Source organism: Aegilops tauschii, chromosome 5, assembly GCF_002575655.3.
Source record: "Aegilops tauschii subsp. strangulata cultivar AL8/78 chromosome 5, Aet v6.0, whole genome shotgun sequence".
In the NCBI taxonomy this organism is placed as follows: Eukaryota; Viridiplantae; Streptophyta; class Magnoliopsida; order Poales; family Poaceae; genus Aegilops; species Aegilops tauschii.
Genome location: NC_053039.3, coordinates 564,248,085 through 564,275,781, shown reverse-complemented (window position 1 = coordinate 564,275,781; position 27,697 = coordinate 564,248,085). Strand labels below are relative to the sequence as shown.

The following is a 27,697-nucleotide window of genomic DNA, read 5'->3' as shown; positions in this document are numbered from 1 at the left end:
TTCTTGAATCTTGGGTCAACCCCTGCATCAGTGTTTGGCACATAGGGGAAATCCTGCCTGCAAGCCCAAAGCTCTGGCTTGGTCCACTTAGAGAGAGGTAGATTCTTGACATTCCGACCTCCTGGGAGCACATGTTCCTCTCCTTCCTCCTCATCAACATCATCAGCAGAATCATCCTCATCTTCTATCTCTGTATCTGTGGGGTTCTCATAGTGAGCATCTTCCTGCAAATCATACTCCTCTTCTGAATCCTCAGAGGCTTCAATCACTGGCTGCTTGGAGGCGGTACGGCGAACACGGCCCATCTCAGAGCCCTGACCACTTCCTTCGGACGGCTGACGAGGAGCCAAAGAGAATTCCCTGGAACCTGCCTTGGTGCGCTTGCGACGGAGATCGGACCTCTTGTCAGCAGAGTCTGAAACACAACAGCAACAAAGCACAACAAACACGAGAGACACAAATAAGTACAAGTGCTCGAGAAGCTGGCGAGGAATGGAAGACAGAGAAGAAGGAGGACTGGCACCACTGTGTACCCCGTGCACACGGGGGTCTGACCACCGTGGACACGGGGTCCCGTGCGCACGGTACAAGGCCCGTGGCCACGGGGGCCCCGTGCGCACGGTACAAGGCCCGTGGACACGGGGTTCGCCCAGCGGCAACCACTTCCAGATCGAAATCTGGGAGTGAGTGCGGCAGGGAGAACTGCCACAGTAATGCCCATCCGCCCCTAGTCTACCACACGGGAATGACTGGCCTAGACTAGTAGAGGAGGAAACCCTAGACTAAAACGGATCCAAAGGAGGAAAAAGAAGAACAAGGGGAGGGAGATACCAGAGGAGGACCCCATCCCAGAAGATCTCCACGGAGCAGCGAAGTCCCACGGCGCACGGAGGAGCACCGGCGACAAGGAGGCAACGGCGGCGGCCTGGAGGCGATCTGGGGCGTGGAGGGGGCGACTGGGTGGGAAAGAACCCAAACCCCCCACGTCCCACCTCTTCAGGGCCAGAAACCGCAGACCCCGTGTGCACGGGCTAAAGGCCCCGTGCGCACGGTACAAGGGCCGTGGGCATGGGGTCCCCGTGCGCACGGTACAAGGGCCGTGGGCACGGGGTATCCAGAGGATTTTGACAGGAGGAAGCTTGTTGGGTTATGGCTGAATGCAAATTCTTACCAAGACCCCAAAGAGCATTCCCGCCTCACTTCTGAACACGTCGCAGAGGAAATCCACCACTACTAGAAAGGAGTATGTGTAGCACTTGCACTGGAAGAGACTCGAGAAAACACACACTCACGGGAACACGAACACAAGGACAAGAAGAACCACACAAACAAAAGACAAAAACGATCCAACCTCCAACGGAGGGCGGTGGCCGAAGCCACCATGTTTGAGTTTGTTTGGTATGGCACCGCGAAGATATGAACCTTGGGTCCAAGACCAATACTCATCTTTGAAGCACAAATGCCATCTTCAAATGGCTAATGTGAAAGATTTTGATCAATTTATGCACTAGTAGGATAAGATAGCTCATTAGTTGAGCTAGCTCCCCCTACTTAGGTGCCTACATCTAAAACAAGATACTAGTAGAGTATGTGTGTGTATGCAAGAACCTCAATCCAAGTTACTTATATCCACGATATTCAGCTCATGCCTTAACTCGCGGAATCTTGCTTCATCAAGTGGCTTGGTAAAAATGTCGGCAAGTTGCTTCTCGGTGTTGACATGGAATAAATCAATGTCTCCCGTGGCCACATGATCTCGAATGAAGTGATGACGAATCTCGATATGTTTGGTTCGGCTATGTTGCACTGGATTGCCGGCGATCTTGATTGCACTTTCATTGTCACGAAATAGAGGCACTTTGTCACATTTGACACCATAATCCATCAAAGTTTGCCTCATCCATAATAATTGTGCACAACAACTTCCTGCAGCAATGTACTCGGCCTCGGCGGTTGAAAGGGACACACAATTCTGCTTCTTTGAAGACCAACTTACCAATGACCTCCCTAGGAATTGACAAGACCCGAAAGTGGACTTGCGGTCTACCTTGTCTCCGGCCCAATCCGAATCCGAATATCCTAATAGCTTGAAAGTTGCTCCTTTGGGGTACCAAAGGCCCAAGTTTGGGGTATGAACCAAATATCGAAGGATTCTTCTCACTGCCGAAAAATGGCTCTCCTTGGGAGCGGATTGAAATCTTGCACACATACACACACTCAACATAATATCTGGCCTAGATGCACAAAGGTAAAGCAAAGAACCGATCATAGAGCGATATACCTTTTGATCCACATCTTTACCATTGGGATCAAGATTAAGTTGGCCATTTGTGGGCATGGGCGTCTTCATGGGCTTGACATCTTGCATTTTGAACCTCTTGAGCATGTCTTGAATATAAAGTGCTTGGTTGATGAAGGTTCCTCCTCTCAATTGCTTCACTTGAAATCCGAGGAAAAACTTCAACTCTCCCATCATGCTCATGGCAAATTCCTTGGTCATAAGATTCTCAAACTCAACGTTAATAGCATGGTTAGTGGAACCAAAAATAATATCATCAACATATATTTGGCACACAAACAATTCTCCTTTTACCCTCTTCGTGAAGAGAGTGGAATCTATTAACCCGATCTGGAACCCCTTCTCGCTTAAGAACGCCGTAAGGTGATCATACCAAGCACGAGGTGCTTGTTTAAGTCCATAGAGCGCCTTATGGAGTTCATAAACGTGAGAGGGGTGATCGGGGTCTTCGAAACCGGGAGGTTGTTTGACATACACCAACTCCTTAAGAGGACCATTAAGAAATGCACTCTTCACATCCATTTGATACAATTTGAAATCATGATGTGAAGCATATGCAAGCAAGATACGAATGGACTCAAGACGGGCAACGGGGGCAAAGGTTTCACCGAAGTCCAAACCTTCAACTTGGGTGAACCCTTGTGCCACTAACCTTGCCTTGTTTCTAGTGACTTGTCCATGCTCATCTTGTTTGTTCTTAAAGATCCACTTTGTTCCAATGACATTATGATGTTCTTTGGGTCTCTTCACATGAGTCCATACTTTGTTGCGGGTGAAGTTGTTGAGTTCTTCATGCATGGCATTTACCCAATCCGGGTCGTCAAGTGCATCTTCAACCTTAAGGGGCTCAACACAAGAGACAAACGAGTGATGTTCACAAAAGTTTTCCAAACGTCTACGAGTAGTTACCCCTTTGTTGATGCTTCCATAAATGTTGTCGGTGAGATGTTGAAGATGCTTTAACTTGGCGGCCGCTTTTTGCACTTTGAGGGTAAGCTCTTCTTCACTTGGTTTTGAACTTGTGGAAGAAGCTTGGCCTTGAGAATGCTTTAGCCTTGGAGACACCCTTCTCTTCACAACCTCTAGTTCTTGATCACTTGGATGTGATGATGTGGAAGACACTTGAGGTTGGGATTGATCTTGATCAAGAGCTTGACCTTGGGCCTCACGGATTGGTTCTTCGTCATTTGATTGGGCTTGCCCTTGATCTTGCTCGGGAACATGAGGGACTTGATCTTGTTCTTGGATAGGTTCATGATTTTCCATAGCATCTTGACCTTGTGGTGGCGGTGATGACTTCCCTTGTGGAGAATCCACAAGAGGGGCTCTTACTCCTTCTTCTTCTACTTGGACTTGGGGTGTTTCTTGTGGACGAATGTGGCCTATCCCTATAGTCCTTATAGCTTGTGAAGGAGCCTCATCACCTACAACACTAGGAACAATTTGCTCCGCACGGGAACCATTATCTTCATCAAACTCCACATTTACCGTTTCCTCAATACATCTGGTGGATTTGTTGAGAACACGGTAAGCATGCGAGTTTGATGCATATCCAACAAATATGCCGTCATAAGTTTTAGGCGCAAACTTAGCTAAACGGGATTTCTTATTTAGAATGAAACACTTACAACCGAATACTCGAAAGTATTTGACGTTAGGCTTTCTCCCGATTAGGAGTTCGTAGGGAGTCTTGTTCTTGAGCTTACGAAGATAAAGCCGGTTTGTAGCATGGCACACGGTGTTGATGGCTTCGGCCCAAAGCTTGTATGGAGACTTGTACTCGTCAAGCATGGTCCTTGCCATCTCAATGAGAGTCCGGTTCTTCCTTTCCGCAACACCATTTTGTTCGGGAGTGTATGGCGCGGCATATTGATGCTTGATCCCCTCATCGCTCAAAAACTCGTTCATAGTGTAATTTTTGAACTCGGTGCCGTTGTCACTTCGAATTGCCTTGACCTCACAATTATGTTGACGTTGAGCTTCTTTGGCAAAGTTGATGAAGGTGTCTTGAGTTTCATCTTTAGTCTTGAGGAAGAACACCCATGTATATCTTGTATAGTCATCGACAATGACAAGGCAATACCTCCTCCCTCCCAAACTATCATAAGATGGAGGCCCAAAGAGATCCAAGTGAATGAGCTCGAGAGGCCTCAAAGTGGTAATGATAGTTGACACCTTATGAGCTTTTTCATGAAGTTTTCCGGCAATGCACGCACTACAAGAACGATCTTTGGCAAAAGACACATTGGTTAGTCCAAGGATGTGCTCCCCCTTTAAGAGAGCTTGTAAATTTCTCATGCCAACGTGCGCTAGCCGGCGATGCCAAAGCCACCCCACGTCGGCCTTGGCCATTAGACATGTTGCAAGATAAGTTTTCTCTTTTGAGAAATCAACCACGTAAAGGTTGTCTTCAACATGCCCAACAAAGACCACTTTGAGATTGCTTCTCTTAAAGACGGTCACATGAAATTCACCGAAATGAGAATCATAACCGGCACGAGCCAATTGAATCGTAGAAAGTAAATTGTAGTGAAGAGATTGAACAAGCATGACATTCTTAAGTGATGCATCACTAGAGATTACCACCTTGCCCAAACCCAATACCTTGCCCTTGCTATTGTCACCAAAAGAGATGTTTGAAGTGGCCTTGACCGAATCAATGAACTCCACAAGCATCTCCCTCTCTCCGGTCATATGATTGGTGCAACCACTATCGATCACCCATTGTGTTCCACCGGAGGTATAGTCCTACAAGAATCAAGCTTTGATTTTAGGTCCCCATTTTGCAATGGGTCCTAGAGAGTTAGCAATAAGGGTCTTAGGAACCCAAATAGTCCAAGCATAATCATCATAGTTAGTGCCAACAAATTTGGCAAAGGTATGACCATCATTTCCTCTCATGAGGGCATAAGATGGGTTGTTCTTGCCGGCAAACTCTTTGGGAATGGCCTTGTACCTAGTGACCTTGCCATCCCCGACATTCCCTTTTTCCTTCTCCTTATCCTTGTGTCCTTCATGAACAAATGCTATCTTTTGTTGGGGAGGAGAAGTAGGACCGATCTTCTTCTTGTTGCTCTTCTTCTTGGTCTTCTTCTTATTAGAAGAGGGGTCAAACCCAATTCCCTCCTTGGCAACACACTCCTTTTGGTTGCTCAAGAGGTCATTGAGGTTTTTCTCCCCTTGAATGCACGACACAAGCCCTTTCTCAATTTGGGCTTTTAACTTCTTATTCTCCTCTTGGAGAGAGGTGCAATCATGAGCAAAGTTAGCCGTACAAGATTCATCATTTAAATCAATATGAGGGACGGAAGTAAGAGCCTTAATGGTTGTAGCTTTAAGTTGAGCATGCGACTCGGTGAGGGCAATGAGGTCACCTTTGACAACCTTGGAACTAGTCACAAGGAGCTCATGTTCCTCAACAAGTCTCGTGTGATCAACTAGAAGCTTTTCAACCCTTACTTTAAGGGCATCGTTGTTCTCAAGAGCAAGTTGCAACGCATCATCGGTTTTAACGAAGTCAATTTTATGAGAAGACAAGGCTTCCTCAAGTGATGCTCTCATGACACTCTCTTCATATAGCTCGTGCTCGAGGAGTTCGACTCTCTCTTTTTCCTCTATGAGGAGGTTTTCAACGTTCTCAATAAAATCATCGCGTTCGGCGAGTGATTTAAGGAGATCACTAAAACGAGCACGAGCTTCACCATGAAGAGTGTTCATGAAAGCCATCAAGGATTCCTCATCATTATCCACACCATCATCACACTCATCCTCCACTATCTCACATGAAACATTGGGAGTGTGGATGAAGGGTTTTTGAGAGTTGGACTTTGTTTTTACCTCTTTCGCCATGAGGCAATAATGAGTGAACGGCTTGTCCTCGTTGGGAGAGTCGAAGAGGCCGGTGGTGGAGGAGGAGGTAGTGGCATGCATGGCAATGGCGGCCGTGCCCACATAATCATCATCACCGTCATCTTCATCTCCGGACATGTACTCCTCATGAACAAGAGCCTTGTCATCTTTCCTCTTGGAAAACTTGGTGAACTTCTTCTTCTTGAGCACAAGCTTCTCGGACTTGTCTTCACGTCTCTCATAAGGACAATCATGCACAAAATGTCTTGGGCTATCACAATTGTAGCATTTTCTTCGTCCAAACGATCTTCCTTGCAGATTCTTCCCTTTGTTTGCCATGGTCCCGGAATATTTCTTGACCAAGAGAGCCAAGTTTTCCGCAAAGTCATTTGCCGGGCATGAGGTGTCAACATCTTCCTCACAAGTCTCTTCAACAACTTCTTCATCCCTTGAGGGTTGGGCAACTACTTTCTTGGCCTTCAATGCAAGATTTGAGTTCTTGGTGGCTTGAGCTATGGCAAAGGTCTTCTTGGACTTGGTCTCCAAAAGAACATGAGTTGAGAAGGTGGATACAACTTGTGCCGCGATCAACTTTTGATAGTCCGGGCGCTGATGTATCATCATCACCATGGTATGTTCCGTGAGAACCATAACATCAATGAACTTGTCCTTAATGAAATCATCATTCGCCCAAGTGCACCCAAAGGTTCTCAAATTGAGCACAAGAGACTTCAACCTTCGATATACCTCTTCCGCGGACTCACCCTCATTTCTCACAAATAGGTTGACTTCTTGCTTGAGCAAAGCCAACCGAGATCTTCGAATTGCTTCATCACCTTCGAGGGCCTCCTCAAGGCAATCCCAAATTTCCTTGGCGGTCTTGAGGAGAGCAATGGAGTCACTATAGTCATCGGTCACCGCGGTGCGCAACATGTGGTGGGCGGTAGCATTGAGTTGATCATCAACTGCTTCTCTTGGAGTGAGATTCATGGGATCCTTGGAGTTGAAGCCATTGACCACAATCCACCATAGTTGTGTAGATGCACTGCGAATATGAGACTCCATATCTAGCTTCCACTTAGCAAACGCGTTAGCTTTCAAAGGGGGCGGAGGCCCCACAGGATTAATGCGAGGGTGTTGCAAGGGTTGTGGTGAGTAAAATGGTTCCACGACATTGTACTTGGGAACTTGAGTGCGAGCCGGGGATGCAAGAGGTTCTCTCGAATCATCCGCATCATGAACCGCATTTGGATCAAATGAGTTTGAGGCGGATGTCGAGGGCTTTAAGCGAGCATCAATTTCCTCCTTGACCGAGGAGCGAACTTCTTTCAACATAGAAGTTTTGAGGTCCGCAAACATTGAAAGAATATCGGCCGCGGTCAACGGGGCACCCGGGTTAATGGGGGCGACGGGAGCAACAGCCGGAGCAACAAGTGCGTCGGCCGCGGCGGGGGGTAGGTTTTGACCATCCTCCGCAAGTGGTGCGACACCTCCCTCATTCCCTAGATCGGCCATATCCTCTAAGGTTGTAAAACCTTATATTAGAGCACGAGGCTCTGATACCAATTGAACGGATCGATACGGTCGACTAGAGGGGGGGGGGGTGAATAGGAGACTACAAATTTTACTCTTTCTTGTCAATTTTAAGGCTTAGCGGATAAAAAGGGTTCACTAGATATGCAACTAGGTGAACACAACCTATATGACAAGCAAGTTCTAAGCTAAGTATGCTAGGCAACAAACTAATTAGCAAGCCAACAAGCATACAAGGCTAAGTAAAGTGCGGGAAAGGATTAACCACAAGTGAGACGAGGACGCGGATTTTATCCCGAAGTTCACTCTTCCTTGGGGAAGAGCTACTCTCCGTTTGGAGCGGTGCCGGAGCCAAAGCTTGCGGAACGCCACCGAAGGCTCACCGTAATCTCCTTCGAGTCACCCCCAACGGATGAGCCTCGAATCACTCGGGGTTGGTCTTGAAGGCGACCACCACACCTTTACAAACTTCTGGGTCTTGCTCTCCCAATCCCCAAAGTTTCAACAAGATTGGGTGGAGGGATTGAGAGTAGTGAGCAAAATGGGGTGTAGCAATGGAGGAGCTCAACAAGACATTAGGGTTGAGGGATGGAGGAGGAAGAAGGGGGCTTTTATAGTGTTCTTGGCCGGGAGGGGATTTCTGCCCGTTGGACCCCGTGCGCACGGGCCAAGTCAGCCCCGTGCGCACGGGGTGTCCAGTGAGTTTCGAGGTACCCCGTGCGCACGGGCCAAGTCAGCCCCGTGCGCACGGGGTGTCCAGAAATATTCTGACTACCCCGTGCGCACGGGGGTCAGAGACCCCGTGCACACGGGGTGTCCAGAAGATTTCTGATGAAAACATCACAGGACACCACGGCAAAGCACACAACAAGTGAAATATCTGAGGAGGTGTAGGAGGGCTGGTGTATCTGTCTTGGAGGCATTCCCACACGACACTAATTCCACGAAGACCCCTCTTGATAGTGCGGTTTTACCTACGACTCAAATCGAACCAAAACAAAAAACCTTCGAGTCGCCGGTAACCACGCCTTTGATCTTTTTGGACTGGGGGGTCGCACACCTCCATCAATGGACACCTTGGAACCAATGTCCTGAGATAAACTTTAGCAACCAATATTAGTTCCACTAACCACATTGTCATCACACCAAAATATAATCTAAGTGATACTTGCACTTTCAAGGGGGCAGCGAGAGAGGGGCAAGCCAGTTGCATGACCGACACTAGGAATGCAACTGCAAGTGTCGCACCCGACCGCAACTGCATGTCTTCTAGCCCAACTGCAAATGGACTCTTTTGTTCTGTCGGTGGGGGTGCCGGTAAAGGGGGCGGGCCAGTTGCAAGCCCGACAACATCCCTGCAACTGCAAGTGCCGCACCCGACCGTAACTGCATGTCCCCCAACATGGTTGCAATTGGACCTTTGTTTTGTCGGAGGGGGCGGGCCAGTTGCATGTACGACACTAGGAATGCAACTGCAGATATCACACCCGACCGCTTATGTCTTGTAATTAACCTAACCGCAACTGGACTTTTTTGTTCTGTCGGTGGGGGCGCCAGTAGAGGGGGCAGGCCAGTTGCAAGCCCGACAACATCCCTGCAACTACAAGCGCCGCACCCGACCGTAACATGGTTGCAATTGGACCTTTGTTTTGTTGGAGGGGCCGGGCCAGTTGCATGTCCGACACTAGGAATGCAACTGCAAATATCACACCCGACCGCAACTTCATGTCTTGTAATTAACCTGACTGCAACTGGACTTCTTTGTTTTGTCGGAGGGGGCCGGCCAGTTGCATGTCCGACATTAGGAATGCAACTGCAAATGTCGCACCCGACCGCAACTACATGTCTTGTAAGCCGACCGCAACTGGACTTGTTTGTTCTGTCGGAGGGGGCGGGCCAGTTGCAAGCCTTGTCGCACCCAACTGCAACTGCATGTCTTGTAACCCGACCGCAATTGGACTTTTTTGTTCTGTCGGAGGGGTGGGCCCGTTGCAAGCCCGACAACATCCCTGCAACTGCAAACGCCGCACCCAACCGCAATTGCATGTCCTCCCAACATGTTTGCAATTGGACCTTTGTTTTGTCGGAGGGGGTGGCGGGAGAGGGGGCGGGCCAATTGCATGTCTGACACTAGGGATGCAACTGCAAGTGTCGCACCCGCCCACAACTGCATGTCTTGTAACACGACCGCAACTGGACTTTTTTGTTCTGTCGAAGGGGGCGGGCTAGTTGCAAGCCCGACAACAGCCTTGCAACTGCAAGCGCCGCACCTGACCGCAGCTGCATGTCCCCCAACATGGTTGCAACTGGACCTTTGTTTTGTCGGAGGGGGCTGCGAGAGAGGGGGTGGGCCAGTTGCATGTTCGACACTAGGCATACAACTACAAGTGTCGCACCCGACCGCAACTGCATGTCTTCTAGCCCGACCACAACTGGAGTTTTTTGTTCTGTCGGAGGGGGCGCCGGTAGAGGGGGCGGGCCAGTTGCAAGCCCGACAACATCCCCGCAACTGCAAGCACCGCACCCGACCGCAACTGCATGTCCAACTGTAGTCATGCAAGTGCATGTCTTTCTAACTTGGTTGCAATCAGGCTTTGTTTTGTCGGAGGGATCTCGAGGAGAAGGGGTCAGTTGCATGTTCCACAATAGTCATGCAACTACAAGTGTCATCCCCCAACTGCAATTGCATGTCTTCCATCAGGGTTGCAACTAGGGATTTGTTTTGTCGGAGGTGACAATGATGGGGTAGGAATGGCATAGGGCATGCCCGATAGTAGCCATGAAATTGCAAGCGTTACTCCCCACCCCCAACTACAAGTGTCGCCCTAGGCATGCAACTGTAAGTGTCACTCTCGACAGTAATTGCATGTCTTTAACGCGACAACGATTCAATGGTCTTTTGTTTGGCAAGAGGGCAATTGCATGTCTACCATGATTTTTTATGTGTTTTTTAATCTTTCCTATACAGGTGTTTGTTTTCCAAATGGGTCACCTACTTGCATGTAACTACATATGTTGTAGCCACACCAGGTGGGGGTAACTAGGATGCTAGGGGGGTCAAGAAACTTGGGCGGCTTGGTATGTGGGTTTATTATTGACCTTTTCTTTTTTTTCTTTTTTTCATTTTATGCTTTTCTTTCTAAAGTTTTTATGTTTTGATTTTTTTTCTAAATAGTGATGTTTTGATTTTTAATTTTCAAAATAACATCACCTGATTTTACACACGTCGGCCACATGCAATTGCATGTCATCCAGGCCATGCGCAAATGCACGACCACAATCTCTGTGCAACTTAATATTTTTTCTTTTAGAAAATAGTGCCATTAGTTAAACACACGACAGTCGCATGCAGTTGCATGTCTGTTGATCACACGTAATTGTATGCTTGCTATTTGTGTGCAATTTAATTTATTTTCTTAAAATATTGCCATATGCTTGCACAAATGTTTGATTGCATGTAGTTCTGTGTCGGTCGATCATGCACAATTACATGTGTGTTATCCATGTGTAACTTAATTTTTTATTTTAAAATATTTTTTATTTTCCCTACAGTTCACCTACAACTAGTGATGTGTACTAAGAAAGAGGTAAATGGTCCAATAACTAGTTATATGCAATTTAACTCTTCTTCCATAAAATATATATTTTGTTGATCAAAGGGCGAGCTTTAATTTTCTACTACCCGTTCCCCTTTTGTTTACATTTTTTTAACCACATGCACCAGGAAGCTCATTCAATTCAACCAGTGTTCTCTTTTATTTCTTTTTTTAATATTATGTGCTCAAAATAATACAATATATTACATTTTTGTGTTATGTGTTATGTTTCAAGAGACACATTCCAATGCACATCGGCTTTCTTTTTTGTCGAGGAAAAGTGCACATCGTGTGTTGACACGAACACTGACAATCCCAACTACAAGCAATAAACAAGGGAACCAATAGACAACAGAAAATAAAAGAGACTGCACACATACGTACAAGCAAAAACAAAACAGCCCATCACGGACAAGAGCAAGAGACGAGGCAAAAAAACCTGAGTAGGACAAAGCCCAGCCCAAAAGACAGTAGGAAACAGAAACCTGAAAGAACCTGGCCTATACTACGCATGGCTGACACATGCTGACGTCAGCGACTGAGACTTCGAAGTCTCAGTCGACTGATCCCTAGACAAACCCGTCTTTGGGACTGGCTACTGGTCAATCGACTGATTTTTTCTTTGGTCAGTCGATTGTGACCTCAAACTGTTTCAGTCGAGCCTAATTAATTAGGCAATCAAGTTACGGTAGTTGCAGCAGCAGAAGCCCAACGCACAGGTGCAATCTGCAGTCCAGTACTGCCAAACGAGTCTATTTTTTTGTACAATGATTATGGCTGCTCTAGTATGTTGGACAAGCCTTTGTAGATGATCGATGAATAGCACTCTCAGACATATTGGCTTTGCTCAAAAAAAGAAAAATCTCACATGTTGGCAAACAATATGTATATTTATTTTTATACATGCATACAATACATATAAAAACATATACATACATATGTGTGTGTGTATATATATATATATATATATATATATAATATGTATTATTACTATGCAAAAATGAGCATATAACAGCGATATCTTCAAAAAGAAGTGTTTCCTAAGAAGTAATGGATTAGGGACATCGATGTTATCCTTACAAAAGAAAAGGAAATGAAAACTAAAACAAAGTAAAAAAGAAATAAAAACTAAAAAAAAATAAAAAAAAAGTTTTCTATGAAAGAAAGAATTCGTGGCATTGGTATTACCCTTCCAGATGAAAGAAAAAAAATAAAATCAGAATAATGAAGTTTTCTAAAAATAAATGAAACCCTTTCAGAATAAGCTAAAACAAAAATCAAAACAATAAAGTTTTCTAAGAAAGAATGAAACCCTTTAAGAAGAAAGAAATTGAAAAGGGAAGAACTTTCAAAACTTGCACACAATTTGCACTTTTTGAAATTTGCAAAGAATAAGCATATAATAGTGCAACTTTTGCATTCTACTATAATTTACACATAGTGTAACAGAAATAATGTATTTCCTTTAAGAGGAAAGAAAAATTAAAAAGAACTTGCGCATAACTTTGCACTGAAATTGCACTTTCTCGTAATATGCAAAAATAATCATATAATCATGAAATTTTGGCACATATTTTATAGTATTTGTTTTTATATAATTACAATGAGCCAAAAATGGACAAAAAACAAAAAAATTACCAATAAAGGAAAGAAAAAGATAAAATAAAAACCCATAGAAATAGAAAATAGAAATAAAAAATAAAGTAAAAATGAGCATATTATAGTGAGATTTCCACAAAAAAAGTGTTTTCTCAAAAGTAATCAATTAGTGACATCGGTATTACCCTTACAAAAGAAAAATAAAACAAAATAATAAAAATGTTATAAAAACTGAAACAAAATAAAAAAATGTTTTCTACGACGAATGAATTCGTGGCATTGGTATTGCCCTTTCATAAAAAAAGCCAAAATAATGAAGTTTTCTAAGAAATAAGGGAACAGTTTAAGAAGAAAGAAAATAAAAAGAAAAAACTTTCAAAACATGCACACAATTTGCACTGAAATTGCACTTTTTGAAATATGGAAAGAATAAGCGTATAACAGTGCATTTTCTGCATTATACTATAATTTACATATAGTGTAATTGAAATAATGTATTTTTCTTGAAGAAGAAAGAAAAATAAAAAAACTTGCGCACAACTTTTCATCAAAATTGCACTATCGTAATATGCAAAAATAATCATATAATCATGAAATTTTGGTACATATTATATAGTATGTGTTTGTATATAATTACACTCAGCCAAAAACCAACAAAAACAAAAAATATAATCAATAAAAGAAAGAAAGAAAGAAAAAAAATGCATAGAAACAGAAAACAAAAATACCCACAAAAGAAAGAATTAAATTTCCTAGGAAAGAATGATTTAGTGGCATTGGTGTTACCATTTAAGAACAAAGAAAATGGGAAAAAGAATCTAAAACAAACACTGACAAAATGTACACGAAATATACATAAAATTGCGCTTTAAAAAATATGCAAGAATATGCATACAAAAGTGGAACTTTTGCAAAAATAAAATCTGAGAAAAAAATGAATAGTGGAATTGGTATTAACCTTAAAGTAGAATGAAATTAAGTAAAGACTAAAAAATTATTGAAATAATGATTTTTCCTAAAAAGAATGAATTAGTGGTGTTGGTATTTCTTTAAGAAGAAGAGAGAATTAAAAAAACGTGCACACAACTTTGCACCAAAATTGCATTTTATCATAATATGCCAAAATAATCACATAATCACGAATTTTTGGCACATATTGTATAGTATTATTTGTATGTATGTAATTACACTCAGCCAAAAACCCACAAAAACAAAAATTAACCAAGAAAGGAAAAAAAGAAAAAGAAAAAGAAAAACGGATCCCAGAAAAGCAAAAATAAGCCCATGAAGCAATTCGACTGACCCAAAATATTGGTCAATCGATTCCACTGAGCCCAATTCACCACCAAAATGACACAGAAAAAAATAGAAAACGGCACACATCTTAAAGCAAAATCGAAGGGTCACAAAATCGACTGACCAAAAAAGGAATTTTCAGCTGACTGACATATAGCTAATTCGGCTGTCTTTTGATGAGCTGAATGGTTTTTTTAGGGGTTGTGAGCAGAATAGGTTTTTTTTTGAGCAACTTGTGAGCAGAATAGGTAGGAGCCAGACGGCAGGCCAGGCTGGAAAGAAGCCTACGGGCCGGCTACTCGGACCGACACGGAGGCCCATCAAAGGGAAGCAAGAGGCTGGGTCCGGCCCGGCCCGGCCGAATCCTCCCAGGTGTCCCGTTCCGTTTCCCCTTCTCTGTCCGTCTTTAGGCTTGGGGCTGGAGAGGAGAGCGTCCCGACTCGTCTCGCTCGTCGGGTAGAAACCCTAGCTTCGTATAAACCCAAACCCCCGCCTCGCCGGAGCGGCTGCAGCAGCAGCCGGAGGCGCCGGCGGCCATGGACGCGATGCGGAAGCAGCTGGACGTGCTCATGGGGGCCAACCGCAACGGCGACGTGCGGGAGGTCAACCGCAAGTACTTCGACCGCGACGTCTGCCGCCTCTTCCTCGCCGGACTCTGCCCCCACGACCTCTTCCAGCTCACGGTACTTCCCATCCACCTCTTCCACCCCCGCCCCCCCAGAGTCCCCGCGCCCGTGCCCCTCACCCCCCTCTCGTGGTCGGTGGAGGAGCGATTGGAGTTAGGCTGCCCGCAGTAGATTTGGTTCCGAATTGGCCTTTGCGCTATTGCTCTCATGAGGGGAATTCATCCATATAGCAAAATATGAAAAATAAACCATGGTGTATGGCGTGTCGTGCTCTGCTTTTGAGACATATCTGAAGCAATTATTTCCTCTTGCGCTATGCTGCGATCTAACCTCGGCCAATTTTGCTCATGACAGAAAATGGATCTCGGACCCTGCCCCAAGGTCCACTCGCTGCAGCTGCGGAAAGAGTATCCTTCGTTTCATTTAACTACCTCTGTTATGCGGCACAACATGTTTCGCTTCAGCAATATTTTTCCTAGTGTTTGTTCCTCATTGCCTTCCTGAGCTCCCGGTAGCTACGAGGAGGTAAAAGCAAAGGGGACGGAGAATTTCGACAGGGAGCTCGAGGACATGATAGACAGGCTCATCGTGGAGTGCGAGCGCAAAATCCAGAGGGCGCTCAAACGCCTCGCCGATGAGGATGCCAAGGCTGCTATCGCCATATCCGTCTCCGAGGTCACTCAGGTACATAGACACCCGTGTGTTACGAATGCTAATCTGCTTCTTAGAGCCTACTTAATGCCTTCATCTAAATTGCCTGCGTTCCTGTTGATTTTGCAGTCTGAAGAAGTTGCGCAGCTGTCAAAGGAAATCAAGGAGAAAATGAAAGAAGCCGATATCTTTGGTAATGTCATCTCATTCATGTTTTTCCCAATCGGTTGTATTGTTTCAGTTCATAGTAGTCCAGCGGGTTGATGCTACTGTAGCTGTCTTAAGTCTTAACCACAATTTCGAACACTCTTCACCAGACACAGTATGAAACTACATTGACAAAATATACCCGTCTCTAATATATTCTCGAGCAGTACTATGGATGGGAGATGGTATAATTAGTCTCTCAGCATAGTTTTCATTAATTAACAAAACGGGCACTGGTTATAGAGCTGATTATCTGGTTTCTTTATTACGGGCCAACAACATAGGATAGGAAACCGCAGTAGGAAAAACAGAGGAATTGAAGTGTTACTAAATGTTTCTTCTGTCAACACTTCCCAAACAGATTTTGAAGGGAAGACTGATGATAAAATCAAGACCATGGAATTGGTGGAAGAATTAAGATCTAAAAGGGCTGACTTGCAGGTATAGTTTGGATTTTTGAATATCTGTGATTCTGTGTTATCAGTTCTCATATATCTTGCAAGCGCATGTTACTAAACAGGTAATGTTTTAGTTTTAATACGATAGGTTGTTTTTTCCACTTCATTGCAGGCTACCCTCTTGCTTGATGCCTTTAACAAGGACCGAGCTGCAATACCTCAACCTATTCCACCACCTCAAATGGCAACACTGCCAGCACCTCCTCCTCCTGATGCTCGTACTCAAGAACTGATCAATGAGAAGCTAAGTAAAGCTGAAGCCCTTGGTATGTTTTGTACCATTTTTCTTTACAAAGTATATTTTGAATGTTTTTGTTTTTCTTCTTTTGAAAGCATATATTTGTGTGAGTAATTGAGACCAAGTTATTGCGATTTTATCCAATACATATGAGCTTTGAATTCAACCACTCAATTAGTTGATTACTTCATATACCAATAAGATATTTCGTACAGATTTGCGCTAGAAATGTTAGTTTGATATATTTTGTCTTTTTAAAGGTGAAAATCTAACAAGGTAACTCTTATTGGAAAACCATGAACTTATATAGCTTTAGAAAAAAATAAAGCGGGACCATTTAGGCATAACTCGATGTTTTTGACCTCAGTGCCTGTCGGGGTCATAGATTAGGTTGTTGGTATTATATAGGTCTTTGCTTATGGGCACATTGCACATCAGTTTATTCAGTAGTTTAGATAATTAAGTTTTCCTGGATAGTTTATTCAGTATATACGTGCACATGCTAAGCACAAAAAAAATGCATTGATATTTTCATGTTTGTCCTTTTGTAGGTGAGCAAGGGATGGTAGAAGAAGCACAGAAAGCTTTAGAAGAAGCAGAAGCTCTCAAAAAGGTAGCTGTTGCCATCATTACCTAATTTTATCATGTCCAGCTTTTCGCCAGTCAACTACTCAATTGTAGTTGGTTAATTTATATTTTTTCAGCACTATCTTTGCAGAATATGGTAGAGATAACTTGCATTGTTAGGTCACTGATACTTCCATTCTTTTCTTTGTTTTTATGAACCATCACTGATGTCTTGTTTCCTTGACTTTATCACCAGTTGGCGGCGGCACGGCAGGAGCCTGTTCCTGATCCTTCTAAATACAGTGTTGCTGATGTTCGAATTGTGAGTTATGAAGGGCCACTTTTTATTTCTTATTCATGTTACTGCATTAATTTACACATTACTAGCACGCTAGGTTTTTCTGCTGATGTCCTTTGATGATTGTTTAGTTCGTAGCATATGCTAGTTTTTGGTACAGGTCGCAGAAATGCTTTGAACATTGGTGGTTTTCTCGATTCCTAGCATTGTCTAGCCATTTTACTATCCAATGGACACTGCTTTTTACAAGTCTTATGTTCAAAGTTTTCTGCGAACTTGGTATTTGATGTGTTTATACTCTATAGTTTTGAATGCTAATTAAACTCAATACATTTCCCAGCCATTGGTGATAGGAAAAATCTTGTTTTTTGAACAAGTTCAGTTTTCTGGTAAATTTGATCCTATGTTGGATTACTATAATTCATTTTTAGTCTCAGTTTAACACTTCAAGTGACAGCTCTACTTTTGTGCATTAAGAAATTTATGTTCTTTGTGTATATTATTACTTGTATGGTTCCCAAATTAATGTGCTTGTGAGTAATGAAATCTAAAGTGGCATGGAGGAATTGGTAGTTTTTCCACAAGTGGCTGTATTTGCACTTTGTGTAACTGTATTGTCAGAATAAATGATATTGGCTACATATATTTACAATTTTTGTGCTAATGTTTTCCTGTATTATTTTGAGTGCCATCCCACGCTATTAAACTTTGGAACTAACTTCTTCATTCATCATAATTAGATTTCTGTTGTTATACAATGAACTTATTCAGTGAGTGCTATCCCGTGTCGTATATTTTGAAATCTTTGAGCTTGTTCTTGTCTGCAATAATAATTGGTATGGATGCAGTTTTGATATTCTTGAATGTGCTGAATTAGGAATTGCATCATATGTAATGTGCTCTTAAGAATTTGGTCACGTTATCTATCATTTTCCTTTTATTTATATGTAAGCATCTCATACTCCTGCTCATACGCCCTACTAGTGCTAATTGTATGCTCTCTCCACTCTACAGACTGATCAGAAATTGCGCCTCTGTGACATATGTGGAGCATTTTTGAGTGTCTATGACAAGTAATACTTTTATCTCCCACTTGTAAAATCTTGATTCAAATTGGATCTTTCAGATTGGAAATGTATCTCATGCCATATTCTATACAGTGACCGACGTCTTGCTGACCATTTTGGAGGGAAGCTACACTTGGGTTATATGTTGATTCGTGAGAAACTGAAAGAACTCCAGGTACATTCTTGCATGCCCAAAGTACGAGTACGATGGTGGGAGCGATTGAACAAAGTAGTATTTCAGATATTATACACATTAAAACAAAGAAATCTACACCATTTTGTTAACACTTGCATTCTGTTTTTGAAAATAGTCTGGCTATTTTTTTTTGTGGTTTTTCTAAGTTTGTTAAGTTGCAAATTTGAACATCTTTATCAGGTGCTGAATGTAATGTCCCATTTTCTGCTTTAAAGAGTTACTCTGTTTTGGGCCTTTTGGCATCTGTGAGTTTTCTTATCTCAAGGAAGAGCCTTCAGGTTCTTGCCTTCTATATATGTTATTTTATCTCACATTGGAGGGCGCCATGGTTGTTACGATAGTCATTACAGGAATTAGTCAATGTTGCATAAGCGGAATCTCATGTGACAATCGTCCTCCTTCCTTCCCATGGCAACAACAGCCGCCAACTGTATGTTGACAAATGTAAGCATAGGAGTGAGCAGAACATGGTATGGAGAATCATGTTTACTTAATTGTGTCAGCTTTCTCATATATACTGATCAGAAGCTGGAGCTTGCTTTCTGCTTGGTGATCCATATTTTGTAGAGCTGGTGATAAATAGTACCGGTTAAGTTACCCTGAAAGCGCACCCTTTTGCCATCTTTTCCTGTAAGTTACAACCTGTTCATATGCTGCCTGCTCCATAAATATGTAAGTTGTCATTGTCAGAAAATCTCAACTGTAATGTATCCCTTGCCTTTTTCATTCCGTCGTCATATGAATCGAGCTATCTCCACTCGGTAAGCATGTCTATATTGTGAATAATGTCATTCTAAAACTATGTCATATTTGCCTTTTAGGAGGAGAGGAACAAAAAAAGGACCGAGAAACCTGAAGATGACAGACGGTATGGTCTTTCCCAGCTTTGCTTTGTTCTATCATGGCGATTATTATTAGGCAACGTAATCTGAAAGTTCATACTTGGTCTCTTTTCCTAGATCAAGGGAAAACAGCAGGGACCGCAATGGGCGGGCATCCAGGGATAGAGATGCAGAAAGAAAGGACAGGGTTGAGCCCCGGGATAGCAGAAGAGACCACGATAGGGATCGTGATAGGCGCCATGACAGGGACCGTCGCCATGACCGCGACCGTGATAGAGATCATGACCGCTCCTCCCGTGGTAGAGAGCATGACCGTGATAGGAGAAGGGAACGCTCTCGATCCAGGGACCGCAGCAGGTATTGCTGAATGTTTTTTTTATTTCCAGTTTGGTTTCAGAGGCTTGCTACTACCATAGGCCAATCCTGACAGTTGTTTTGATTTTCAGGCGCCATGAAAGATATTGAATCTGTTGCTCCAGGGTACTCTCGTCTTCCTGCATGATAGTGATGGTGCTGTTTAAGATGTATGGTGAGGTTGCGCTTTGTACTGGAGAAAGGAAGATAGTCTTGATGTTTGTCTTCACTGCTGGATTGTTAGTGAAAACCCTGTGTGTTTTATGCCATCTTTTCTGTTATCTGACCTGATGTGGTGTACAAGAATATACTGTTTTATATGTTACCAACAATGTATGAGTTTCGTGTTACTCAAGCCTCCTTGGGCCCAGTTGTTAAACTCACATGTGACAATATTTGTAATTTGCTTATCTTGTGATGGCATGGAGCTAATTTTCTGTCTTGTGTGGTTCATGGGTGAAAGAATTTAACATGCCTGGTTAGTGATTATCTGTATTAGCTTGTGAAATGCGAGGTGGTCAGGCTCTGGGTTGAGCCAGATACACATATTTGCAACTTTCAGTTTTTTTGAACAATCACATTTGAAAGTTTAAGATTTTTAAAATTAAAAATAATCATACTTGAAAGTTTAAGATCTTATTTAAAATGAAAAATCACAAATATACATCAAGATGTGATCTCATAGTTACAAGTTTTCATTTGTAAGCACATCCATTTATGTGCTACTCCCTCGGTAACTAAATATAAGATGTTTTTTCAGTTCAATTTGAACTGCAAAAACATCTTATATTATGATATATAGATAGTATTATAGTCATTCTTTTTTGGTGTAACCCACGAATTTTCTAATTTCTTTGTGAAATTTTACAGGCACACAGTTATCGTGCATATGTACTTGTGTACACATTTTCATTTTTTTAAAAACTCTTAAGTGTGTGTTATACATGTTTAAAAAAAAATAACTGGCGAAATGCACCAACAATGAGTCTACTACAGACCTACCCCTACCCCCTTCTGCGTGTTAATGGTAACCTGACGCCAACATGAATTTGTAATTTTGTACACAATATGAACAAAACAGATGAAAATTCTCCCTCAACAACAATTGCAAAAGAAGGCATACATCTACAATACAATGTAGGCAGTAGCATTCTCGTAACATATAAACACGAACTAAAAACATGGAGCTTTCAGCCCAGTCCAGATGAAACCAATTTTACATTCTTGGTCCTAGTACACTCTCCTCTTGCGGACTTTGAAGCTGGTCGAGCGGATAACATCATCGTCGGCATTGAGCTTCATCTGAAGGGCGTCCACTGACTCGGGCTTGGTGAAGTAGGTCCAGAGGAGGTAGATGCCGTCGTAGTAGGTGAAGGGCAGCCCGGTCCTGCTGTTCCTCTTCCTGATGCTGTAGGCCAGCGGGATGACCCCTCTGTTGAACACCTCCACGTACATGGCGCCCCCAGCCACGAGCAGCTGCAATGACGGTTCAGTGAGGGAGGAGCTCCATCAGTAAGCAGAATGACAAATGCAAACAGATTTGTTCGGGTTTGACGAATCAGGCTTGAAATTTGTGGGATTAAACTTAAATCGGACCAACTTGTAAGTTTTGAGGGCTATAATTGTACCCAACTTGTTTAATATACAGCAATGTGTGTGCTAGAACACCATTACAGCACACTTCATGGCACGCTGCTTACGGTTTCAGGTGAGTCTGAACCCCATTCCCCTGAATCTGTCGGGGTACCAAGAATCAGGCACGGGATTTGTGGGTTTAATGGAACCACTGTTAGTAATTATAGGTTATAGATTAAAGGTTATTATTGTACCCAACTTGTTTAATGCAGCAATGTACGATGCTAGAACACTATTATCATCAGTGGTGAGATGCTATTCTCTACCAATTGGCAGAACATCTAACTCAATAGGCAGAAATGTTGATGACCAAGAGAGCAATAAAGAGGGCATTGTTTCAATCAAGCTATGTAAATCATGCGCTTGCCAGTTCATCTTATAAACTGGTAAATAAAGATAACCTTTTAATGCACCACATTTTACCCAAAGCCTTCAGATTAGCGGAACACCAGAACAATGATTGGAGACTCAAGCTAATACTGTCACAGTGGCCACCGCCACCCTGAATTTGCACAGGAACTCATGTGTAAAATGCAGCCAGATGATCGTCAGTGGTGAGATATTATTCACTAATCCTTTTCTCTACCAGTTGACGAAACATTTAACTAAGAGGCGGAAAAATCGATGACCAAGAGAGCAATAAGAGGGCTTTGCTTCGATTAAGCATGTAAATAATGATCATGCGCTCAGTCTACCAGGTTCATTTAACTGGTGAAGATATATATCCTGTTCAGGCACCAAGAGATCAATAAGAGGGCATTATTCCGACAAAGCAGTGTAAATATTGATTCTGCACTCAATCAACCTATCCATCTTAAACTGGTAAAGATAGACAACTTTCCATGCACCACATTTTAGAGTTTACCCAAGCCTTCAGACAAAGAAACATCAGAACATTGATTGAAGACTCAAGCTAACACTGTCACATTGCCCACTAACCTGAATTTTCACACGAATTCATGTGTGAATTGCAGCTGGATAATCCTTGTTAACTAAGCCGCGATTCAAGATATACAATGTCACATTACCAGCTACACCACGCTACGTTTTCGCAGGAGCCCGTGTGTGAATTGCCGTGAAGAGATGATCGAATCCGTTGGAAGAAGTGAAGAGATGAAGTGAGGGGCGGCGTGGGTGGGGGTTAGGGTTACCTCCTCGTAGCGCTGGATGAGGGCGAGGCGCTCCTCCTCGGACATGTCGGGGCGGAGCACGACCATGGTCTCGTACTGGCGGAGGCCGGGCGGGCAGGGCGGCATCTCGCGCTCCTCCAGCGCCATCGCCGCCTCCGAGGCCGACATCCCGCCGAACCCCGACGACGACCCGTCCTCGTCCCCGACCTCCTCGTCGTCGCGGCCGCGGGTGCGGGTCGCGGACGCCGCGCCGCCGTAGAAGCTCGCGGCGTAGCCCGTCGAGAAGGCGCGGGCGGCGCGGAGGAGGCGGCTGGGCGCGGGGGTGGCGGAGGGGAGGCCGTGGCGCGGGGCGAAGGCCGCGGCGGAGGAGGAGACCGAGACGGAGAGCGCCATGGGCGGCGGCATTGGAGGGAGAGGGGAGGAGGGAGGAGGGAGGAGGCAGTGCCGGAGGGAGAGTGGAATCCCGTGGATAGATAAGGATAGGGGGAAACCGGCAAAAGCCCCACACTTCGCCGTGCAGATGGATTCAAACGACTGATTATTTTCAAATCTCACTCGACTGATCTGATTTTTGAAAATCTCATCCAAATTTGTGAACTATGATTGTGGAATGTTCTGGGAAGGTGATAAACCAATAAGATCAGCCGCCTCGGCAACCGTCGGATGCCGCCCGAAACAGCCATCCGATCTACCATCCCAGCCAACTGGGCGCCTCCGCAACAGCTAGCTTGTTGCGCTCATGGCTTTGCAACAAGGACCTTGTTGCAAAGGTCCACTGAGACAGCACCACTGCCCCGCCATGGAGTGTCGCCGGCCGCCGGAGTCATCGCGCCTCCTCTGAACCAACACCCCGAGAAGCTGCCTCTACTCCAGCACAACAACGATGAACTCTCACGCCAGACACTCCTCTGGCAATTTTTGCAACTGAAGCTATGTTTCTGAAACATGTGTCATGTTGCAAGGCTTGCCCTCATACGCTCTAACGCGGGGATTCTGCGTTTTCTGCAACCGGGGCTATGTTTCTGAAACAATACCCTTGTTGTAGAAGAGAAAATATTCATCGTCGAACATAGACCCTGTTGTTGAAACAATACCCTTATTTCTGAAACAAGACATCCGTTGCAGAAATTTTTGAAACTAAACCCTGTTGCTGAAAGAAAAACTTCACCATCAAACACTTTTTTTCTTTCTAAAACAAGACCGTTGTTGCAGAAAGCTTCTGAAACAAGACGCTTGTTGCAAAAAAAAAACTAGCCATACGGTACTTGCCGCCTGTGCGAGCGCCCGATCAAAATCAATCCGACGGCTACACAGGCGGCGGATGTTGTGTGTGCATCAGCCGGATGAAGGTTAGCGTTTTTCTTCTGGGAAAGGCTCAAACTTTTTCGAACATTTTTTCTTTGTGAAAGGGTGATATATCAGGCCTTTTTTCGTTGGACCTAGGTAGTGCGTGCTCGTTGGGCTTTCAGCAGACTATTTATATATTTTGGAACGGAGGAAGTGTTACTATATCAAACCAGCCAAGCTAGGGGCTTCCTTTTTTTTTCAAGTGCTTTGTGAAATCGACATGTGGCAATCAGTGAACAATAGCCTATAATGAGCAGTAACTATACTTATGAACTAAGTATTAATAGTAATCCCATGAGAACACTAATGTTAACTATGTATGAATAATATAATCCCATGTGAACAGTATCTTTTTCGAACATGAGCAGTACTATGGGTGACCAGTGTTTCCAGAAAACGCGAACACACTTTCTTTTTTGAGCAAAATGCATATACACTTCAAAAAAATGATGCAAACACATAATAGTTGTGAACAATATAACGTGTTAACAATATTTACATAAGAGTATTTTCGGAAACAAAAATTCAAACAATTTTGTGAAAAAAAAGAAACAGATACTTTCACACATCAAAGACAAGAGATCCGTTAATTTTTACGCTGAGATAACATCCAAGAAGGTCGGTATTTTATTTTATTAGAGCTTAAATTAGCTTCCTCTTTTGCGTCTTTTTCTTTCTCCCCTCGGCAAATGCGAGTCCAGTGGGCAGGCTTCAACAGACTGAAGCCTGCCCTCCAGAAAAAATGATTTTTTAGTACTAGTCTGCTTCGGCCCGGCCCAACTTCTCCAACGGCCAGCCAACCTAGGACGAGACAATCAAATACCTCTTCTTCCAATGCAACCTTGCACGTTCTATGTGGTCAATCATTCAAATAATGACAAATTTTGTTTACGCCCACAACTATTGCCAATATTTTTGGTCATTGATTTGACGATATTTCAAATAGGTTTAAAACACTAATAAGGATGAGAGCGTATGCTTTATGAAGGAAATATGCCCTAGAGGCAATAATAAAGTTGTTATTTTATATTTCCTTATTCATGATAAAGGTTTATTATTCATGCTAGAATTCTATTGATCGGAAACTTAAATACATGTGTGAATACATAAACAAATACTGTATCCCTAGTAAGCTCTACTAGACTAGCTCGTTGATTGATGTCTACTACGCAACTTTATTCTTGTAGACACGTGTTGGGCCTCCAAGCGCAGAGTTCTGTAGGACAGTAGCAATTTTCCCTCAAGTGGATGACCTAAGGTTTATCAATCCGTGAGAGGTGTATGATGAAGATGGTCTCTCTCAAATGACCCTGCAACCGAATACAAAAAATCTCTTGTGTCCCCAACACACCCAATACAATGGCAAATTGTATAGGTGCACTAGTTCGGCGAAGAGATGGTGATAAAAGTGTAATATTGATGGTAGAAATATATTTTTATAATTTGAATAAATAAAAACAGTAAGGTAGCAAATAGTAAACGGACACAAAAACGGTATTGCAATGCTTGAAAATGAGGACTAGGGTTCGTACTTTCGCTAGTGCAATCTTCCAACAATGCTAACATAGTTGGATCATATGATTATCCCTCAAAGTGTAACGAAGAATCACTCTCGAGTTCCTATTAGCAGAGAACAAAAGATAGGAATTTTTTGTAGGGGACGAAACCATCTCAAAACTATTCTTTCCGTTCGATCTATTCAAGAGTCCGTACCAAAATAACACAGAGCTATTTTTTCCGTTCGATCTATCCTAGCGTCCGTACTAAGATAACACCAAAGCAAGTTCATATTTATAATACTCAATCCACACAAAGAACTATAAAGAGACCCCAAAGTTTCCGTCGGAGAAAAACGTGCATCAACCCCTATGCATAGATTACCCCAATATCACCGCGGGAATCCGCGAGTTGAATGCCAAGACACATATCAAGTGAATCAATATGATACCCCAATTTTCACTTCAAGTATTCATATTGCAAGATAAATATCATGTGTTCTCATCTCTGAATATTCAATCCGACAAGACAAAACTTCAATGGGTAAAGATCCAGTTCATCATAACAAGAGTATAGAGGGTAGAAACATCATATGATCCATCTATATTAACAAAGCCCATGATATAGATCACGAGAGAGAGAGAGATTAAACACATAGCTACTGGTACAAACCCTCAGCCCCGAGGGTGGACTACTCCCTCCTCATCGTGGTGGCCGCCGGGATGATGAAGATGGCCACCGGAGATGATTCCCCCCTCCGGCAGGGTGCCGGAACGGGTCTAGATTGGTTTTCGGTGGCTACGGAGCCCTGCGGCGGCGGAACTTCTGATCTAGGTTAACCCCGATGGGTTTTGGAATATTTGGGAATTTATAGTGCAAAGAGGGGGTGCAGGAGGCCACCAAGGTGGGCACAACCCACCTGGGCGCGCCAGGGGGCCCTGGTGCGCCCTGGTGGGTTGTGCCCCCCTCGGGGCACCCTCAGGTGCAGCTCTGGCCCATTGTGTTCCTTCTGGTCCATCAAAAATCTCCGTGGAGTTTCGTTGCGTTTGGACTCCGTTTGGTATTGATTTCCTGCGATGTAAAAAACAAGCAAAAAAACAACAACTGGCACTGGGCACTGGTCAATAGGTTAGTCCCAAAAATGATATAAAGTTGCTATAAAATGATTTTAAAGCATCCAAGAATGATAAAATAACAGCATGAAAACTTCATAAATTATAGATACATTGGAGACGTATCAGCATCCCCAAGCTTAATTCCTACTCGTCCTCGAGTAGGTAAATGATAAAAGAAATAATTTATGAAATGTGAATGCTAGCAAGGTGCATAAGTTTGATCAATGATAATTTCAATCACTTTTCCTAGCATCATAACAACAATTCTTTTTTATAAAACCTCTCATGTTATAGTAGCAAGCAATTCACATGTTAAGGTTCAAACAATGAATTCTCTTGAAACTCAACAACCTATGTTCTTAGTCACCAAGCAATTGCAATTCAACTTATTCAATAGGGTTTAAGTAAGAGCTCCACATACTCAACCATCATATAGTCTTTACTACTAGGAAAAAGGGCTATAGATGATATGGACACTAATGGCGCACCAGACATGTGGTGCGCCACTACTATATACTAATGGCGCACCATGTGTTGGTGCGCCATTAGTGTCCAAATACTAATGGCGCACCACATCCACGGTGCGCCACTAGTAACAATTTTTTTACTTTTTTTTTCAAAACTAGTAATGGCGCACCAGGGGATAGTGCGCCATTATTAGTTAAACTAGTAATGGCGCACCACATCCACGGTGCGCCACTAGTAATTTTTTTTCAATTTTTTTTTCAAATATTTTTTCCGAAACTAGTAATGGCGCACCAGGGGATAGTGCGCCATTACTAGTTAAACTAGTAATGGCGCACCACATCCACGGTGCGCCGCTAGTAAATTTTTTTCAATTTTTTTTCAATTTTTTTTCAAAACTAGTAATGGCGCATCGTGGGAGTGGTGCGCCATTACTAGTTGAACTAGTAATGGCGCACCACTCCCACGGTGCGCCATTACTAACTTGACCCAAAAATTCCACCGAATGCACCCCCCCTTGGACCGCCTTTTCAGTTAAAAAATAAAATAAAAGAAAATAATGGAAATGTCAAAAAAATAAAAGAAAATAAGTTTCCCATGTGATATGTGGTCTAGTTGTTGGGAAAATTTACAAATATGAATTTTGACTTTATTTGCAAAATCTCTCTGGAATTTGTAAAATGGGCATAACTTTTGGGAACCCCGTTAAACATTTTCAAAATCCTCAAAAACCTAACAGAAAAAAGTTACGGGGCTTTCAAGATCTAGAGGCAAAAAAATTCAAACTTACTAGTGGCGCACCGTTTGCTAGGTGCGCCACTAGTAACAGAAA

The 27,697-nt window shown here is 43.2% G+C and overlaps 2 protein-coding genes across 6 annotated transcripts; one reads left to right on the top strand and one right to left on the bottom strand.

The window, feature by feature from the left end:
* The first annotated feature begins 14,532 nt into the window (after nucleotides 1-14,532).
* LOC109763817 (U1 snRNP-associated protein usp106) lies at nucleotides 14,533-20,118 on the top strand. Of its 5 annotated transcripts, XR_005758430.2 has the most exons (15): nucleotides 14,533-14,855; nucleotides 15,153-15,205; nucleotides 15,314-15,482; nucleotides 15,579-15,642; nucleotides 16,018-16,097; nucleotides 16,227-16,380; nucleotides 16,904-16,965; nucleotides 17,176-17,241; nucleotides 18,232-18,290; nucleotides 18,378-18,459; nucleotides 18,661-18,950; nucleotides 19,048-19,152; nucleotides 19,302-19,348; nucleotides 19,440-19,679; nucleotides 19,769-20,118. XR_005758430.2 is itself a non-coding variant. In XM_020322675.4 (13 exons), exons 1-13 carry the CDS (start codon nucleotides 14,709-14,711, stop codon nucleotides 19,785-19,787), a joined length of 1,242 nt encoding a protein of 413 aa, XP_020178264.1. In that variant the 5' UTR covers nucleotides 14,533-14,708; the 3' UTR covers nucleotides 19,788-20,118. The 5 variants fall into 5 exon arrangements, 1 of the variants encoding a protein (XP_020178264.1); XR_006664759.2 differs by having other exon boundaries at nucleotides 19,048-19,348; XR_012183446.1 differs by having other exon boundaries at nucleotides 18,661-19,152.
* A 627-nt stretch (nucleotides 20,119-20,745) lies between these two features.
* Nucleotides 20,746-22,952, bottom strand: LOC109763823 (small ribosomal subunit protein bS6c alpha). The gene is made up of 2 exons (XM_020322687.4): nucleotides 22,463-22,952; nucleotides 20,746-21,152 (listed from the first exon to the last, which is right to left on the bottom strand). Exons 1-2 carry the CDS (start codon nucleotides 22,844-22,846, stop codon nucleotides 20,907-20,909), a joined length of 630 nt encoding a protein of 209 aa, XP_020178276.1. The 5' UTR covers nucleotides 22,847-22,952; the 3' UTR covers nucleotides 20,746-20,906.
* Nucleotides 22,953-27,697: the final 4,745 nt, after the last annotated feature.

Coding starts and splice junctions, on each gene's coding strand:
- LOC109763817 (XM_020322675.4), top strand. CDS start 14,709: ATGGACGCGATGCGGAAGCAGCTGGACGTGCTCATGGGGGCCAACCGC. Junction 15,206..15,313: donor TCGCTGCAGCTGCGGAAAGA/GTATCCTTCGTT, acceptor AGCTCCCGGTAG/CTACGAGGAGGTAAAAGCAA. Junction 18,460..19,301: donor AGAAACTGAAAGAACTCCAG/GTACATTCTTGC, acceptor TTTGCCTTTTAG/GAGGAGAGGAACAAAAAAAG.
- LOC109763823 (XM_020322687.4), bottom strand. CDS start 22,846: ATGCCGCCGCCCATGGCGCTCTCCGTCTCGGTCTCCTCCTCCGCCGCG. Junction 21,153..22,462: donor TCATCCAGCGCTACGAGGAG/GTAACCCTAACC, acceptor CCGTCATTGCAG/CTGCTCGTGGCTGGGGGCGC.